This window comes from Vulpes vulpes, chromosome 8 (assembly GCF_048418805.1).
Source record: "Vulpes vulpes isolate BD-2025 chromosome 8, VulVul3, whole genome shotgun sequence".
Lineage (NCBI taxonomy): Eukaryota > Metazoa > Chordata > Mammalia > Carnivora > Canidae > Vulpes > Vulpes vulpes.
In genome coordinates this window covers 33559829-33577130 of record NC_132787.1, presented here as the reverse complement: position 1 = coordinate 33577130, position 17302 = coordinate 33559829, and the positions used below count along the sequence as shown (strand labels likewise).

Sequence of the window (17302 nt, the reverse complement as noted above, 5' to 3'; positions counted from 1 at the left end):
CTAGACATGTTCAAGAAATAGATGACAATAGGACAACCAGGCACCTATCATAAAAGGAACTAGAGTGGGAATACTATGACATCCTAAAAGAAAAACTTAAACACTGTGCTTATAATGAACCATTCATCTTCTAATGTCCCAGCCAATATCCAAAACAGGTAGGGAATTAATCTTCACATATAAGGAGAAAATAGATCTCATTGGAGGCTGACTGATAATAGGGTATAAAATAAAATTTCACAGAAATGTCATTTTAAAAAATGGAATAAATATCCATGGAAGTAACAGTCAATCGTGCAGAATCTCAGTGGGGTGAAAAGTAAAGAGAAATGCTTTGAGACCAATAGGGGAAGTAAAGAGATGCAATGTACCTGTGATAAAAACATTCAGGACAATTATAGTCCTAGGTTTACAGCCTTTGCGGAGCACCTTGGTGGCTCAGTGGTTGAGCGGCTGCCTTTAGCTCAGGTCATGATCCCGGGGGTCCTGGGATTGAGTCCCACATCAGGTTCTTTGCAGGAGGCCTGCTTCTCCCTCTGCATATGTCTCTACCTCTCTCTCTCTGTCTCTCTCATGAATACATAAAATCTTTATTTTTATTTTTATTTTTTTAAATCTTTATTTTTAAAAAAAGCCTTTTAAACTGTTCGACTTATTTCAGTAAATACAAGTGATTTTTAATGTGAAAAGAGAAAATATCATAGCTTCACTAGGGTAATTTTATTTTTTCAAGGAGTCATGTTTAGAATATTAAACAGCTACTATGCTCTTTTACAGACAGAGCTAGGAATTGCTACTGTGACCAAAGCTTTCTAAAACCAAAGTTACTCAGGAGAACTAGAAAATTAAGAACAGATTTTCAGTTCAAGGCACCATTACTATTAATACAACACCACCTTGGTCAATTATACTCAACTGCTTCCTCAGACACTTGTAAGAGTCCCACTGTCCTAAGGCCTTCAAAAAAAAAACCCTAATGCAGAAAACATAAACATATTAACAAGGGAAAACTGCTCTCTTCCCTTTCATTCTCTTCAAGCACAACTAAAATAAATTCTTTTTTTTTAAAACGATTTTATTTATTCATGAGAGACACACAGAGAGAGGCAAAGACCTAGGCAGAAGGAGAAGCAGGCTCCCTGTAGGGAGCCCAATGTGGGACTGGATCTGGGGACTCCAAGATCATGGCCTGAGCCAAAAAGCAGATGGCTCAACTGCTAAGCCACACAGGCATCCCTAGAATAAATTCTATTTGGAGTCTGAGTAGAAATAATAATCAACACCTTATTAGTGAAAGGCAAAATACTCTAGGACCAGAGAGTATGCCTTATATTCAGATATTGCCATTTATTTATTTTTAAGTTTTCTTAAAAAGTAATCTCTACACCCTATGTAGGGCTCGAACTCACAACCCTGAGATCAAGAGTAACATGCTCTTTTGCCTGAGCCAGCCAGGTGCCTACCCACCCCACCCCCATATATTGGTTTTTAAATATTATTCTTCATTAAACAGAACCATGGCTCCTTAGAGCAATAGTTGATTCCACAGCTGAGGCAAGAAAATATGAGATAAAGCTGAATATATTGTTCCAGAAAGTGCTTTAAAACAGTGGAAGTTCTTTGAAAACTTAAAAATAGAATCACATGATCCAACAATCCCACTTCTGGGTATATATCTAAAAGAACTGAAAACAGATCTCAAAGAGATATTTTTGCACATCCATGTTCATTGAAGCATTATTCATAATAGCCAAAAGGTGGAACCAACCTCAATATCCACTGCTAAATGGACAGATAGAATGTGGTGCATACATAAAATATTACTCAGCCTTTAAGAAGAGAATCTTGTTATATGCTACCAAGTGGAGGAACTATGAGGACTTACGCTAAGTGAAATAAGCCAGCAACAAAAAGACAATACTCTATGATTCTTATTCCACTGCATGATTTCCCTTTAGGTATCTAAAGAAGTCATTCTCTTAGAAACAGAAAGTAAACTGGTAGTTGCTGGGGTAGGGAGAAAAGGAAGTTGGTTTGATAGAATTTCAGTTTTGCAAAATGCAAAAGTTCTAGAGATTTTCTTGCACAACATGCATAGTTAACACTACTCAACTCTCTGCTTAAAAATGGTTATGATGGTAGATTTTATGTTATGTGGGGTTTTTTTCTTTACCACAATTTAAAAAAGAGATGGAGATTAGTGAAAAGGTCACAGGAATCAAGTTGAAGGGCTCCTAAAGCCAACTCTGGAACAATTTTTGCAACAATACAATGATAATAATGGAATATAACCTTATAATATTCTATAATTTTATAAAATAAATATCCATGGTTCCATATTAATATACATATAAAAAACTGAAAAGAGGAAAGGGAACAGCTCTTCCTTACCAGAGAATTCCAATTAATAAATATAATAAGAATAATGGAAATTGTACCAAATGTTAATTTCCTGGAGCTGATAATTGTTCTAGGAGCAGGTAAAATGAAACTTGGTCAAAGATCTATTATTGCAAATTTTTGTAAGTCTGAGATTATTTCAAAATTTCTTTCTAAAAAAGAGGCAAAATAGCACACAACACAAAAAATACTATATTAGGAATCAGAAAACTGGAATTCCATTTTTTTCTAAATAGAAAATTATATGACCTTAGGCAAATAAAAGAAGCAAACTAAGCAAAGCACTGAAGAATGCTTAATTTTAGGAAGAGAAACCTGGGACAAAAAGAATAATGTTTGTGTGAGCATTATATCTAGAAACCATAGCTAATTTTATGAGAACTATGCAAAAACAATTTTGAAACCCATGAAACATTGTTTACTTACTATCTTTAGACTAATGAAATTTATTATGGCATAAAAGAGGTTTTTTGCCATATTTTAAGAATAACACTGGAGCTAAAACATAAAAGCAATATTATAAATCTCAACCAAATATAAAAGCCAAGTCATTAGTCAATCAAAAATCAAAAATAAATGAACAGTAAGAACAAAAAATCCTGAACAGGGTTTTTAAAAATCACATAAAGCCTCTAATTTCATTCACACAAACTCTAGAAGCCTAGAAGATTTCAGAAGCTCATAATTATAAATGAAATACTAAACAAATACCAGTCTACTGAAAAATCTCACTACAACCAAAAGAATTCTAATTCTTCTCTGAGACTTACTTATTTCAGATCCAATCTAACAACAACAACAAAAAATGATAGTACAATGAATGAATGGTTTGGGAAATCTATGAGTTCAACAACAAAAAATTATAGGGCCTACACTGTAATATTCTTAGAAGGTCTAAATTTTTAATTGTAAACTACACTTAAAGTGGAAAAAAAACTGAAGAAGCCTTTGTTCATATGGATATCTTTAAGAAAAACTATTATATAGAATCTTTAAATAGCTGGTGATCATTTTAAACTTAAGTAAGAAGTTAAAATACTTGTCACTTTTAACTGCTCAATGTTTTACAAATTCTCTCCGAATAAGTCTCAAAATTGTGGTCTTTGCCATTATTTAGCTACCTACCCTTTCCAAACCTTCTAAAAGCAGTAAAAATAAAATTTATATGAAACGCATAAAAGTATAATAGTTTCCCATCTACAGAGAAATAACCTCCTGAAAAATAATGTTTTATAGGCACTCCATTAGTAAAAAGCATTTATATGTTTGGCTAATTTCAAACAACAGCTTTAAACATTTATTTAAACCTACTAGGCATGTTAATAATGGAATAGCTTGTATAAAGGTCAATACAAAATATAAATGAATATTACATGGAGAAAATACTTTCAGTAAAACTGAATTACTAAATATATTGAACCCTTTCTTTAGTTAATAGGGATTCAATGCACAGTAAATAAGGAAAAATTTAAATAAAAAAGAAAATATTCGTGTCACCTGAATATAAATTTCCTTTATGCAACTCTCCCAAAGCAAATATATTATCTGTTCTTAATCAAAAATAATGAAGTTAGTATTTAAAAACACCAGAAGATGTTATAATGGGAAGAAACCTAAACATCATCTGGCTTAAATGATCTTACCTGTCAAAATACAAAGAACAGATTATTATATGAATTATCTAAGGTCTCTCAGTTAAATGGAAAATCAAATAAGAATTAAGGTCAGAGTCTGCTATTACAAAACATTTCAATAAAGATCCACAGATTACCACTTATAACAACTAAACACCGTTACCAACTATAAAGAAGCTAACTTCTCCTCTTAAGAAAGTAGAACATTAAAATCTGCACTCTTTTACTTCAGGTATACAAAAACCAAAGGGAAAAAAAGGTAGACTGAAACTAAAAATATCTCCACACATATTACATGGTTTTATACTAAAACATGAGAAGAAGGGTAACAACAGAACATTTTTAAAAAGATCAAGAGCAAGTTCAAACGTGGTCACTAAAATAACATGCATCAGATTATTCTAATTTACATAGATAAAACTATACTAACTCCTAAGCAAGGCAAAGCATCCTGTTTGGTGAGGCTCTAGGGTTTGTTGTGGCATTTTAGGAAAGCATGATTAACTCATCATCAAGCAAGTTTCTCTCATTATGTATGTGTAATAATTTTTTTAGAGCCAGACAAAGTAGAGTGGATAATGAGACAACAGGGTATATAATTAGATGATGTACTACTTTGGCTGCTGTAGATTATAACAAGTTAAATAATGTTGCTTGAATTGTACATCAAGAGGTAACTTTCAAATAGGAATTCAAAAATATGTTATTGTAAAATATACCCCAAACAGATGCAAGATAATATAAAAGGACAGCATGATGTTTAAAACTCAATGAATATAAACCCCTAATCCAGGTATTCTGTTGAGCTGAGAAATGTATTGAGTGTTTATCAATATCATTCTTCAGTCATATGTTTGGAACAAGTGGGGGAAAATACACATTCACATACATACATATAGTGTTGTAAAGTAGAAATGAGCGAAGATTCAGGTATCTAAGCTCATTATCTTGAATATTTCTTTAAAACTGAAAGTAAAATCAAATTTAAGGAGCACAGAATGTTAAAAACTGGCAAAGATTCAAAAGGAAGTACTTGTTGGTACCCGTCACATAATCAAAAGAGCTTTATTTCAACAGCAGATGATTATAATTTAAGGAAGAATTAATCTTAGAAAAAAACGATTAAGAAAAATCATCATGGGGCGCCTGGGTGACTCAGTTAAGTGTCTGCCTTTGGCTCAGGTCATGATCCAGGAGTCTCCACAGATGGAGTCCTACATCAGGCTCCCTGCTAAGTGGGGAGTCAGCTTCTCCCTCTGCCTGCCCCTTTCCCCACTCGTGCTCTCTCTCCCTCTCAAATAAATAAATAAAATCTTTGGGGGGAAAAAAAGAGACCAGTAAAGATCAGTAGTTAGGATCACAGGCTACATAACAAAAGGCTAGCCAATAATCTCTTTAGAAAAAGAAGCATTTAAAAAATTATTTATTTTTCCAAAAGTTTTCAAGTTCACTATATTCAACTTACTATCAAGTAAAGTGAGACATAAACTTGTTGTGGTAGTTGCTCCTATAATCACCACTAGTCTCAGAAAGAGAAACTAACAGTTTTCCTCCCCCAGTTATGCAGGATTAATTTAGATGAAGAGCTGTGCTCTTTCCTTAATATTCTGTATTCTAGAAACATAAATTAGGAAGAGAATAAATAACAATACCTGCTCTATTTCCCAGATGTGTCTAAGAAAAGAAAATTACAAAAGTATTGATACTCAATTAGAGAAACTTCATCAGAATCTCCAGGGGAAAAAACAAAGGGAGGTCTTTGTATGTAAAATCTGGTGGAGGTAGATGTACCACTAATTCCAAATAATCTATCAAAAAGAGGACAGAGAGCAAACCTGGAAGAGGTGAAATAGGTGATAGGTGTGAAGGCAGATTTTTAAGGATGCTGGTACCACTCAAGGAAGAAGAAAGGAGAGAAGTGAGGGAGGAAATGACACCCACTGCATACATGTATACAGCTCAGTAAGACAGAACAGGCCAGAATGAACACCAATTTTAAGATCTACTGCACTTATTGCAAACCAAGACAATAAATCCTGTCTAATCAATATTATATGTTGTTATATGTGGTTCATTCTTATTCTCAAACATGGTCAACACAGAACCTCCAAAAATTCTCACTCCTCTACCTATATCCCTCCAGACTAGTTGTGATTTTTTAATAAAATTTCTATATCTAAAGTAATGAAAGTGACCTGAAGTGTGGGAAATAAGACATGAAAAATTCCCAGTAAGAAACAAATGTTTTATTTACAATCTAATCAATCATAGCGCAAGCATAAAAGGTTACCAAATATAGAATTTTAAAAATCCCTATGAAATAATAAATCAAGTGTTCTTCCCTTACGTACAAAGATTCTTGTACGACATATGACCTTTAAATTGTTTTTCTAAGAGTAGTAATACCTATACCTCATGTAGGGTCCATAACTGGTCAACAATACACATTTGTGAACTGCTTGGAAATGGATGTGCAATCTGTACTTAGGCTGATCCAAGTAGGACGCTAATAGCCTGTCTTAAAAAAAAAAAAAAAATGAACCCATAACTTTGGTCTCATTAGCACTGTACTCTAAACTGTTAAAGATTCAAACACTAACTTGGATTTAACCCGGGGGGGGGGGGGGGGGGTAGAGGAGAACAACAGTGAAACCCTAACAGGGAGAAAATTTATATAGCTAAGTCTATGCAAAATTTTCTATTAATGCAAACCAGCTGGAAGAATAAGAGATGCAGTCTTCAGTATTTGAGCCTGTGGAATACTAATACGTTTTTCTATTCCAAGTTTCCATTCTGAAAAGAAGGCCCTTTAATTCATTATTCCCTGAGTCCCTGGCACTCTTAAGAACTACCTTTCTAAAATAATGGCTCTGGGCTCAAATTATCTATCTGTTAGAAGATATGTGTTGTGGCTCCAAAGGGCCATTCCAAGCCTATTCCTTATATAAGAAGTCATGCACTTAAAAAAAAAAAAAAAAAAAAGTCATGCACTCTCCCAAGAAATACTGTGAAATAAACTGTTTTAAGAATGTGATCCTAAGACCTATAGCACAGCCTAATTCAAAGCTGTGAAATTTAGAGTTCACATTCAACATCAAAGTATATGCCATCTACAAAACATTGTCATAAACCACTAGTTTATTGTGATTCACCACTGGTTATTTCCACCATAATTCTATCCTGATTGCTACAACTTAATTCTACCATACGGTAAATATTTTCCCTCAAGCTTTGATTAATTAATCATTCTCCTACACAGCTCAAAATCAATTTAAAAATTGTTTGCATGCAACCACCTTACAACTTAATATATGCTACCACCTGTCCCCAACACTAGTAACAAAAAAAGTTATATATACACATATGGGCTTTGTTCTCCTGACAGAACTACCAGCTCTTCCAGTATAGGTCTTAAATAATACTTGATTTGTGCAGACACTGTCCCTAGAAAATTCAGACAGTAGCTTTATCTATAATGAGGAAAATCACTCAGATAAGCTTTTAGGACTAGAAATAAAGGAATATCCATTTCTCATGCCAGTACAGCACAAAAATCTTAAGGTTCAATGGAAGAAAATACATAATCCCTAGAATCCTGAAAGTTGAGTAAAATTTCTGTAAAAGATACCTCTGGCACCCCCAGACAAGAGGTTAGAATATCTGCATCAAATTATTATCAACTCAAAAACCATTATGAAACGGATTTAAAAATGAAAAAGCAAGAAACCAACCTCAATTTTGTCTGTTTTGGCATCTCCCCAGTATATTTTGCCTTCATCATAATCCAAGGCTAAACCATTTGGCCAACCAAGAGAAGTATTAACCAACACTACTCGGTCAGAACCATCCAGAGCTGCTCGCTCAATTTTCGGGATTTCTCCCCAGTCAGTCCAATACATGTACCTACAGAGGTATACAGAAAATGAGCTAAAAACAGATAATAAACTGTAACTTTCAGATATCCTAAAGGTGAGGTCCACCCTCATATCACACTGGTCTCAGTTAACACCATAGAAAGAAAAAATAAGAAATATACTCAAAATTTATGTTTAAGACATAATAGCAGTTTGTACATGCTGGTAGGATATTTTCAGATCAAACAGTGTTTTTTAGAGCTGATAATAAAAAATCTCTTCCAATGAGATCTTTTTTTTTTCCAAAATACTTTGTGCTCCTTCCCATTAACAGTCATCTTTTTCTTTTTTTCTAAACTTTTAATTTAAGTAATCTCTACACCAAACATGGGGCTTGAACTCATGACTCCAAGATCAAAAGTCGCATGCGCTTCTCAGGCAGCCAGACACTCCAGTCATCTTTTTTTTCTTGTTGGCTTGTCATCTCTGACACAAAAAGGCTATCCTAATAGTAATTTTCAGATGACAAACTGAATTCCCAAAAAAACTTACTCTTTCTGCAGTGCTAAGTAATTGTTGTGGTTCCTAGGAGTTTAAGTGGCTCTAAGACACTGTTTTACACTGAAGTGAAATAATTTGTCACTTTGTTCACTCTAAGAATGAATCTCATAGTAACAAATAACATTGATGAGTATATAGAAAGCTGTATTTCCCTGGACTGTGGTCAAGGTGTCATGACCTCCTCCCCCTTCAAAAAAAAACTGTGTTAGTCATGTATTTTGGGATATACAAAGTAAGATATATCCTTTAGCATACCATTCTAGAAGTACTGAAAATGGGATGAAATTAAATCTCCTAGGGGAAGAAAAAGAGTTCTGAAAACAATTTCTTTCCACATTTTTCACAGTCATGATGCAACCTCAGCAAAATCTGTAGCCAACACCCAAAGTCAGCAAGCACTGACTTAATTTAGAAAGAAAAAGTATTCAAAATATTCAAGGAAAAAAACTAACAATTCTTTAACTTGAGATTTTATTCCATCACTATTTTCTAAAAATGAACAGCCACTGAAGAGCTGTTTACTGAAAACCAACACATACTCCATATTGTTTTTGTCAATGTTTTTAGGAATCTGGAGAAAATAGAAACACCAGGCAAAATTTTTCTATCAGCAGAGCTTCTTACCCAACCATGGGATCTAACACAATAGCCCGGGGTTCCTCTAAGTCCTCTGAAATCAAGATCTTCCTCATGGTACCATTGAGCCTTGTCACTTCTATCCGATCAGTGCCAGTATCTGTCCAATAAAGATTTCGGGCAACCCAGTCAACAGCAATGCCATCAGGATGTGCAATTTGAGCGGTGACCACAAACTGACTGCCAGATCCATCTATGAATGAGCGGCGTATGGCCCTCACTTCATCATCAGTCCAGTAGATATAGCCTTCCACAGGATCATAATCTATGGCAATGGCATGACGGATGTCTTCTAACTGTAAAACAATGTCCGTAAAATCTGGCGTATCCAAAGAAATACGTCTCAAGTCTGTCCTTCGTGCTAAAAGCAGTAATTCAGTGGCACCTAGAACAGTGAAGTGAGATAAATGAAAAAATTGAAACCCATAGGCAAAATTTAGTCACTCTAAATCAAGAGTAAAGAACTTCAGGAATTGAAAAGTGAAGTAGTATAAAAAGACATTCAGGGTCTATTTAGGGTGGAAATGGAAAGTAACAGTTAACTAGTAATAGCGTGACTATGAGGTCAAGCTCTGTACTGGCTCAGCTCTCCAAATCAAGTTTTGATTCCTCCTCTGGTTCACTTGCTTATATCCCCTGGAATTAGTTACAGCTACTTAAAGATATAATGAAGAGTGACTATGTAATGACTAAGAAGTTAAGTAGCTGAATATTAAAGGAGGAAGGAGACATAGTATAGATCCTTTGAGAAGGAGATTTACAAAGGTAAAAGACAAAGATCTTTTGTGTTTGTTGAGAATGTTCTAAAACTGGATTGTGATGGTTTCACAGTTGTAAATTAGTTAAAAACCACCGAACTGTGTATTTGAAATAACTGAAATTTATAGCATGTAAGTTATATTTCAGTTAAGCTGTCTTAACAAAGAGAATAAGGCAATACCTGACATAATAAAGTACAGAGGGGGCTATGGTGAAGGAAAAAGCAGCAGCAAAGAGAGGGCATCAGATAAATGTAACATACTAGTTAAGATGAAGAGCTGTGGATCTGACACAGCTGGATTCAAGTTCCTATACAAACTTAGCCAAAACTTCATCTTGATAAAACTAGTTTCTTCATCTATATCTCATAGGTTGCTCTGAGGGTTAAATAAGATCCATGTAAAAATCAGGAAAGTACTGAACACAAATATTTGATAAATATTAACTAATGTGTTATTATCATTAGAAAAGAAACACTTGGGCAGCCCCGGTGGCTCTGCAGTTTAGCGCCTAGCGCCACCTTTGTCCCAGGGCCTGATCCTGGAGACCTGGAATCGAGTTCTGCGTCAGGCTCCTTGCATGGGACCTGCTTCTCCCTCTGCCTGTGTCTCTCCCTCTCTCTCTCTCTCTTTCTGTGTCTTTCATTAATAAATAAATTTTTTTTAAAAAGAAACACTTTCAATTTTTTGTTTCACTGAGTTTTAAATCACTTATTTATGAAATGTTTTTAACCCAAATTAGTATTACATAAAACACAGCTGAGAATGAGAGTATTAATTTCAACCTTTTTTTTTGTTTTGATTTTTTTAATGTTCAAGTAAAGCACTGATAAAAGCATCTAACTATAAAAGATAATAAGCAAGCTGACAACTCAAAGAGTGAAAAGGGATTCCCAAAGAAATGAATCTAAAAGAAAATAAGCTTCATATCAATCTGGAATTATAGCTGAATAAAACTGAGAAGAGGAGTAAAGCCCTTCTTTACAGTTTTTTGATTCAAGGACTAATTATAAATGACTTGATCTTAGAGAAAATACAGCCCTAAATGCCATAGCAGGTATCAAGTAGGAATAACTTTGTACTATTCACTGCCTCTACTAACTACCAAAAAGAGCCAGCCCCAAAACTCTGCAAAGAAATCACAGAAAGGGAAGCTGTTAATTTGAGCAAGGTGATCAAAACAGAATAGTTAACTTGAAGCTACTACATGCCAAATGTACATCTAAAATTCAAAATACTAGACATATACATTTGCACTGCTGTAAGGGTATAGACAGACCACTATTGCTAAAATAAATCCTCTATTTTAAAGTCAGGCTACATTTTTAAACAAAAAGGAAACATTACAAAAACCTTTTGTTTTAAATTGAAACCAAATTATTGTTTGCCATGGAAACCGTCTGACAAGAGTCAGCCAGCTTCACCTTTGACTATGAGGATAATTTATCAATGCCAAGTCATGACAAATATCCTGTACACCAACTCAATTCCATCTCTCTGACTCCCTGACCCCCTTGCCAGGAACTCCCTAACACACTCTGAAATAAAGGCTTCTGCTTTTCAGAGTTAGATAAAGAAGCCGTTGCTAAATATAACAATTTTCTTACCAGGTCTTGCTGGTGGCTAGAAAATCAAATAGTAATCCATAGAAGTAAGAATGAAGAATAACATTCTCATTAAGAAGAAAAAGAAGAATTGATGGTTTCCCAAACCAGAAGTCCCCTGAAATGTCCTAAATCAACATATTTCTTCAATATGCCCTCTTCTATCAGGAATTAAGAGAATAAGGAGAAGAGGCAGTGGTTAAATATAGAAAAAAGTTGCTTTAAAACAGCAGAATATGGATTTTTTTTCTTCTTCTGAAAGCACTTCTCTGTTGTTAAAAGGTGATTTAAAATATCATCAATAATTGTTTAGAAATATACCTACCCCATGATAAGTCGCTGTAGTTTAAAGTTTAGTAAACACTGCTTCCTTGCACAGAGGAAATGCTATCCATTGTTAAAAGATTGATTTTTTTCACAAGAATCAACTGTGATACCTATAACTGACATTTCATCAAAAAAGAAATAGCATCTAAAAAAATACCATGTTAAAAATTTAGTCAAAATGCTAAAATGACTTAATAAGCAGTATTAAAGATATGCCCTAAAACACAAAACACCCTTGTTATATAACTGATTGTGAAGACAAAGATTAAGTGACTTGTCTCCCAAACACTGTACTATACAGAGCTTACTATAGAGAAATAAAACAAATCATAAAGAATTCCAGTTGTGATGGGAAATTTTTCCTTCTTGGAGACCAACTTCTTACCATCTTTGCAGGCTTTTCCATTCTCCAGGAGTTTGACCCCAGTTGGGCAAGCACACTGATAAAAAGGCTTGACTGGAGACATCAAACACAAGTGGGAACAACCACCATTATCAATTCCACATGGATTTGTAGCTGTCAAATATAAATCACACTGATTAATACCAATGATTATAGATGCCCTCCCTCACTCTAGGTACACAAAGGTTAACAACCATAACATGAGCAACTGTGATAAACTAAATTATTACCAAATGTCATCCAGGTCCTTGACTACCAAACCATCTGCAAGGAAAGGAATTAATCAGCGAGAAGTGACTTAGTATTTTGTACCCAAAGAGGAATACACAAGAAATAAAGCAGGATGCCACTACCCACTACCCTAAAAGAGCTTACAATTTAGTCAGTATGCCCAAATTAACAAACTAGAAAACAATACAAAACAATGAAACTAAGTGCTATCTTGCACATGATAGACATAAATAAGTAGAGAGTCAAATGGAAAATAAATCACTAAGGGTTAACGAAAACTTTCATGAAGGACATAGGACATGACAGGACTCTTGAAGGACAGGAAGGAGAGAAGGACATTTCAAATTTGGTAAAATTATATGAATAAAAAGCTTGGAGGCTGTACATTGGGTGAGATAATAAGGCAAATATTCCAACTGGATATTGAGGTTTCTGTTGACTAATAAGAGCTAAAGCTGAGTGAGCACAAAGATAGGGACAAATTGTGGTGGATGGCACTGAAAGCCAAAAAAGTTAATTAGGATATTGAAAAATCCACTTTGGAAAGATTAACATGGATAGGCATAATAGACCAAAACAGGAAAAACAAGTGGAGATTCATTAGCACATTTGTTGAAACTATGGAAAGGGATGGATTTAAATAATATTCATTTAAAAATCAACCTAAGATGGAGACCAACAAAATATGAAAGATACAGCAATGACAACTGCAAATTACACAAAGGATCAACAGTGCCATTAAAAAAACAAAACAACAACAACAACAAAAACCCAGGGAAATTCTCTCCTAAGGGCTAACCATGAAAATAAAAAATTCATATAACATTTTTATGAAGGGGCTACACATACATTTAAAAACACTTTTATGGACTCATGATCATCAGATTCCAATATAATACATTATTTGACTATCCCCCCCCCCCGCCCAAATGAATAGAGCTAATACAAAGCAATGCACAATCCAAACACCCTTTATTTCTGGCTATGGAATACAAACTGAAATATACTCAGACACATGCCAGACATTTATTTATATACAAGTGCCAAACATTTAACATTCTCATATTCCTTTTAAACCTAATTCTACTTCTCTCTTAGAAGAAATTGTTCCCAGCAGCCAAAGCCCAAGTCACTACAAAGGTTGAACAAAAATAGAAGCAAAACTAAGAAAACGGAGTGGGGAGGAGGTTATGCAGATTTATGCAGGTATTAGGCAACCTAAGATAATTCAATTCACCAGTTAGATTCACAGAAGTTTCTATTTAAGAAAAGTACTTCTTTTTAAAAACACACTAAGAAGTAACATAAATAAGAAATGCATTCATGTATAAACTTAGCTATCTCGATTTCTTATTTTATTTCTCTCTTCTCAACCACCATAACCCAAACAAAGGGCTGAGGTGGCTGACAGTGATAGATTAACAAGTTACAGTTTAGGCTGCCTTTAACCTGAATTGTATTTTGATGTTTTCTTTATGCTTTACTCCTTCCCACTACCTTTGGATGTATCTTCTCTCCTCCTGCCCTGACTAAAGCCAGACATCTGAGTGCTAAAGCTATTCCAACTTGCAATTTAAAAATCAAGATCACTTACCATTTGGCTGTCTCTGTTGGCTGAAGGCATGTATATCCATGGGAGAGAAGATGTTAGAATGGATTTCACGCAGACCCTCGCCAGTGTACTTGTTGCAAGCCAAAATGGAGTGTGTGTTCCAGTCAGTCCAGTACAATGTGTCCTCAAATAATGTCAAGGCAAAAGGATGTGGAAGAGAACCTTTAACCACTGCCTGCCTATGAACAAAAACAGAAAAACTCAAACATTTATAAATTTTCTTTTATCAAAACTTGACTTTGCCCATTAAAACACTCTTGTTTTCCACAAGAACACACACAAATCCCAAGTAACACATATCTTAAGGCCAAATGTACCTATGAAGAATAAGTCACATAATAAATTCAAATATATTTTCATGGTGTCCAAAACTCCCCACCAAGTACTTGGCAATAGGCCTCAGGTTCATTACAAACTAGCAGAGAGAAGGCTCAAGTATTAGCACTGCTGTCAATTCCCATCTCTAGACTCACATCTTCATCCTTCCACAAAATTCATTTTATTAGAAGACAGGTAGGCAAAAAGAAAAATCCTAGGGTTTAAAGTTGGCACTGTAAAGTAGTTCTAAATCTGCAATAGGTCTACCCCTTCTTGATGTGTTAAAAACAAAGAATCCAAGCCTGTTTCTTCCATCATTTCCTATGGTTTTGGTAACTGAAAGTAAAAACATATACCTGAGGCTAAAAAAGGTGTTCTGGTGGAGTTCTTTCTGTAAACTCCAGTCTAGTCTAGTAAATGATCATTTCTGCTTGTTTTCTGCTATATGGTTACTTAACCTCTACAAGTCAGGTAGCAAAAAAACAAACAAACAAAAACAACAACAACAACAAAAAAAAAACAAACAAGTGCTGTCACAGGCATCATGTGTTCATGAAACCAGACAGACCCAAAAATTTCACAAGCAATCCATACTATATGAAGGGAAAGATAGCCTGATTAGTACTCAACCACAGAACTCTGCAGTGTCATGGAGTTATTAGTAAATATTCCTAAATAATGAACAAATCATTTTCTGTGACAAAATAATATTCAAGAAAAAAATTCTTTGATATTTACCTAATATCAAATACAATATTTTCAACAACAAAAATACCCAAATACAATATTTTCATAAATAGACTAGAAGAGATAAATGGAAAATGTAACCAACTGAAATAAAGAACATTACATATTTTAGGGAAGAGAATCAGTTTTTAGGTCCTGGACACTATCTGATGATTTCAAATACTGAAGAGACCACCAGCATACTAAATTAAAACCAAGAGCAGTAAGATAATTTTTATCTAAGCAGAGTTAATTGTTATTGTACATGGAATGGCCCTAGCCTAAGGTGTTTTAAATTCAGGCCAGATTTTTAAAAAACTGATTACAAGATTAGCATGACTAGTTTACCAAACAAATTTTCTATTTCAGAAACTCATCCCTACCCTGCCAGCCCAGATCACCACAATTTCTCCTCCCATTTTTATTTTTCTTTTTTCCCTAGCAGACTACTTTTCCTTCTGATTTCCCCAAAAAACTGTCACAATGTCAACATCTGAGATGGTTTCTTCCACGTTTTAAATGAACTGCTTTATTAGGTTTACTGAAATGATTATGTTATTTATAGGAACAATATCATAGTTCAAGTCCAAATTTAAATAGGTCTACATATTTCAAACTAAAGCCTACCAAAACTCAGTATAGTAAGAGAGTTCTGAGAAGCTGCCAAGAAAGACAAGCAACACAACTGAAAACTGAAGAATAGTATTAAGTGACTTAGCAGTTCATTAACTACCCTCAAGTGCAAATTCCATAATCAGATCTTTGAAAAACTTTGGGAAGAAAAAAAGCCTTCTAAGTAAGTCCTTTGTATATTATTAAATAAAAAGTTAAAATTCACTCTCTGAAGTAAAAACAGGAAAACAAACAGGAAAAAAAAATCCCTCCCTAAAAGATAGACTCACTTTATATACTGACTGAAAACTTATAAATTGGTAAAAAATCAGACAGACCAGAGTTCAATGTCCTTCTGACAATACTTAAATAATTTCTGCCAGCTTTATTTTCTTTATCTATAAATGAAAGATAATAATCGACCCTCACTGAGTTGCTTAAAGATTAAAAGATAATATACGCAAAAGCGTTTAGCATGGGGACACCTGGGTGGCTCAGTTGGTTAAGCATCTGCTGTTGGCTCAGGTCATAATCCCAGGGTCCTGGGATCAAGCCCTACCATCTGCTGAGTGGGAAGACTGCTTTTGCTTCTCCCTCTCTCTCTCTCTCTCTCCCTTTGCCTGCTGCTCCACCTGCTTGTGCTCTGTCAAGCAAATAAATAAAATCTTAAAAAAAAAAAAGCATTTAGCATTATGCTTGGAATTCATAAATAATTCCTCAATTTTAGGATGTATTTTTCCATATTTTAACATTTCTGAGATGGGGTAACATTTTACAACTGAAATGCACATTTCATGTAGTAGTCTGTAAACCAATAAAAGTTCTTAAGAATCAATATGATATTAGAATCAAGTAAATACTAGACCCTGGCTTATTTATATTCCCAGGATCTCACACAACACTGTGTGCACAAATTAACTGGAATGATGAGACACTCAGTAAATGCTTGATAAAATTAAGTATCTTAAATGATACATATAATTAACAGAGCTGAAAAAAAAAGAATTAAAAAGGCTATCACTCATTCTTAACATATTCTTTGGTTATTTACTGATTCGTCCAACCGATGGTGACTTGTTTCTGAAAGTAAAGATAACTGTATATAGTCTTCACCTTTCATCTCTCTGATTGGGATTACTAAGAAGGCCTATCTCTTGGTTTCTCAAGGAGGAGAGTTTCTTCAAGGAGCTGATCATGGGTACCAAAAATAAATATGGCAGACAAAATCGAAGCCCAGTTCTTCAGTAGTAATGCCACAACAACAGGAGTTAAAAAATGGGTCTCTACTATGAAGACCAAAAAAAAGAAACTGAGATGGCTGTTGATGTTTGATTTAGTGCTGACAACCTCTGAATATCATCCCTTCCCTGTGTCTGTCATTCTCAGCAGTGTACTGATAGGTCTCAACCTCATCAATACCCCCAAATACAAATACAAGAGCCACTTGCTACCTCTTTTCATATCCCATGCTTGGGGAGTGTGCTTCTTTCAAAATCTGCACCAACTGGACTTACCTTTGTAGAACACCTGTGCATTTGCATTCACTTTCTCTGTTTCTGGACTTCTTCCCAGAAAGCTGTCCTCTGCCCGTTTCAGAATTCCCCACCTATGTGGGTAATAAATCTT

At 34.6% G+C, this 17302-nt stretch overlaps 1 protein-coding gene across 1 annotated transcript in view; it reads right to left on the bottom strand.

Moving 5' to 3' along the window:
- LRP6 (LDL receptor related protein 6) overlaps positions 1–17302 on the bottom strand; it is a 161863-nt gene that overhangs the window by 58626 nt on the left and 85935 nt on the right. Inside the window, exons 4-7 of the mRNA XM_072766022.1 lie at positions 14003–14199; positions 12160–12291; positions 9074–9470; positions 7766–7937 (exon numbers count right to left, since the gene is read on the bottom strand). Of these exons, the coding sequence (XP_072622123.1) occupies positions 7766–7937; positions 9074–9470; positions 12160–12291; positions 14003–14199 (898 nt within the window). The remainder of the gene's footprint in view (positions 1–7765; positions 7938–9073; positions 9471–12159; positions 12292–14002; positions 14200–17302) is intronic.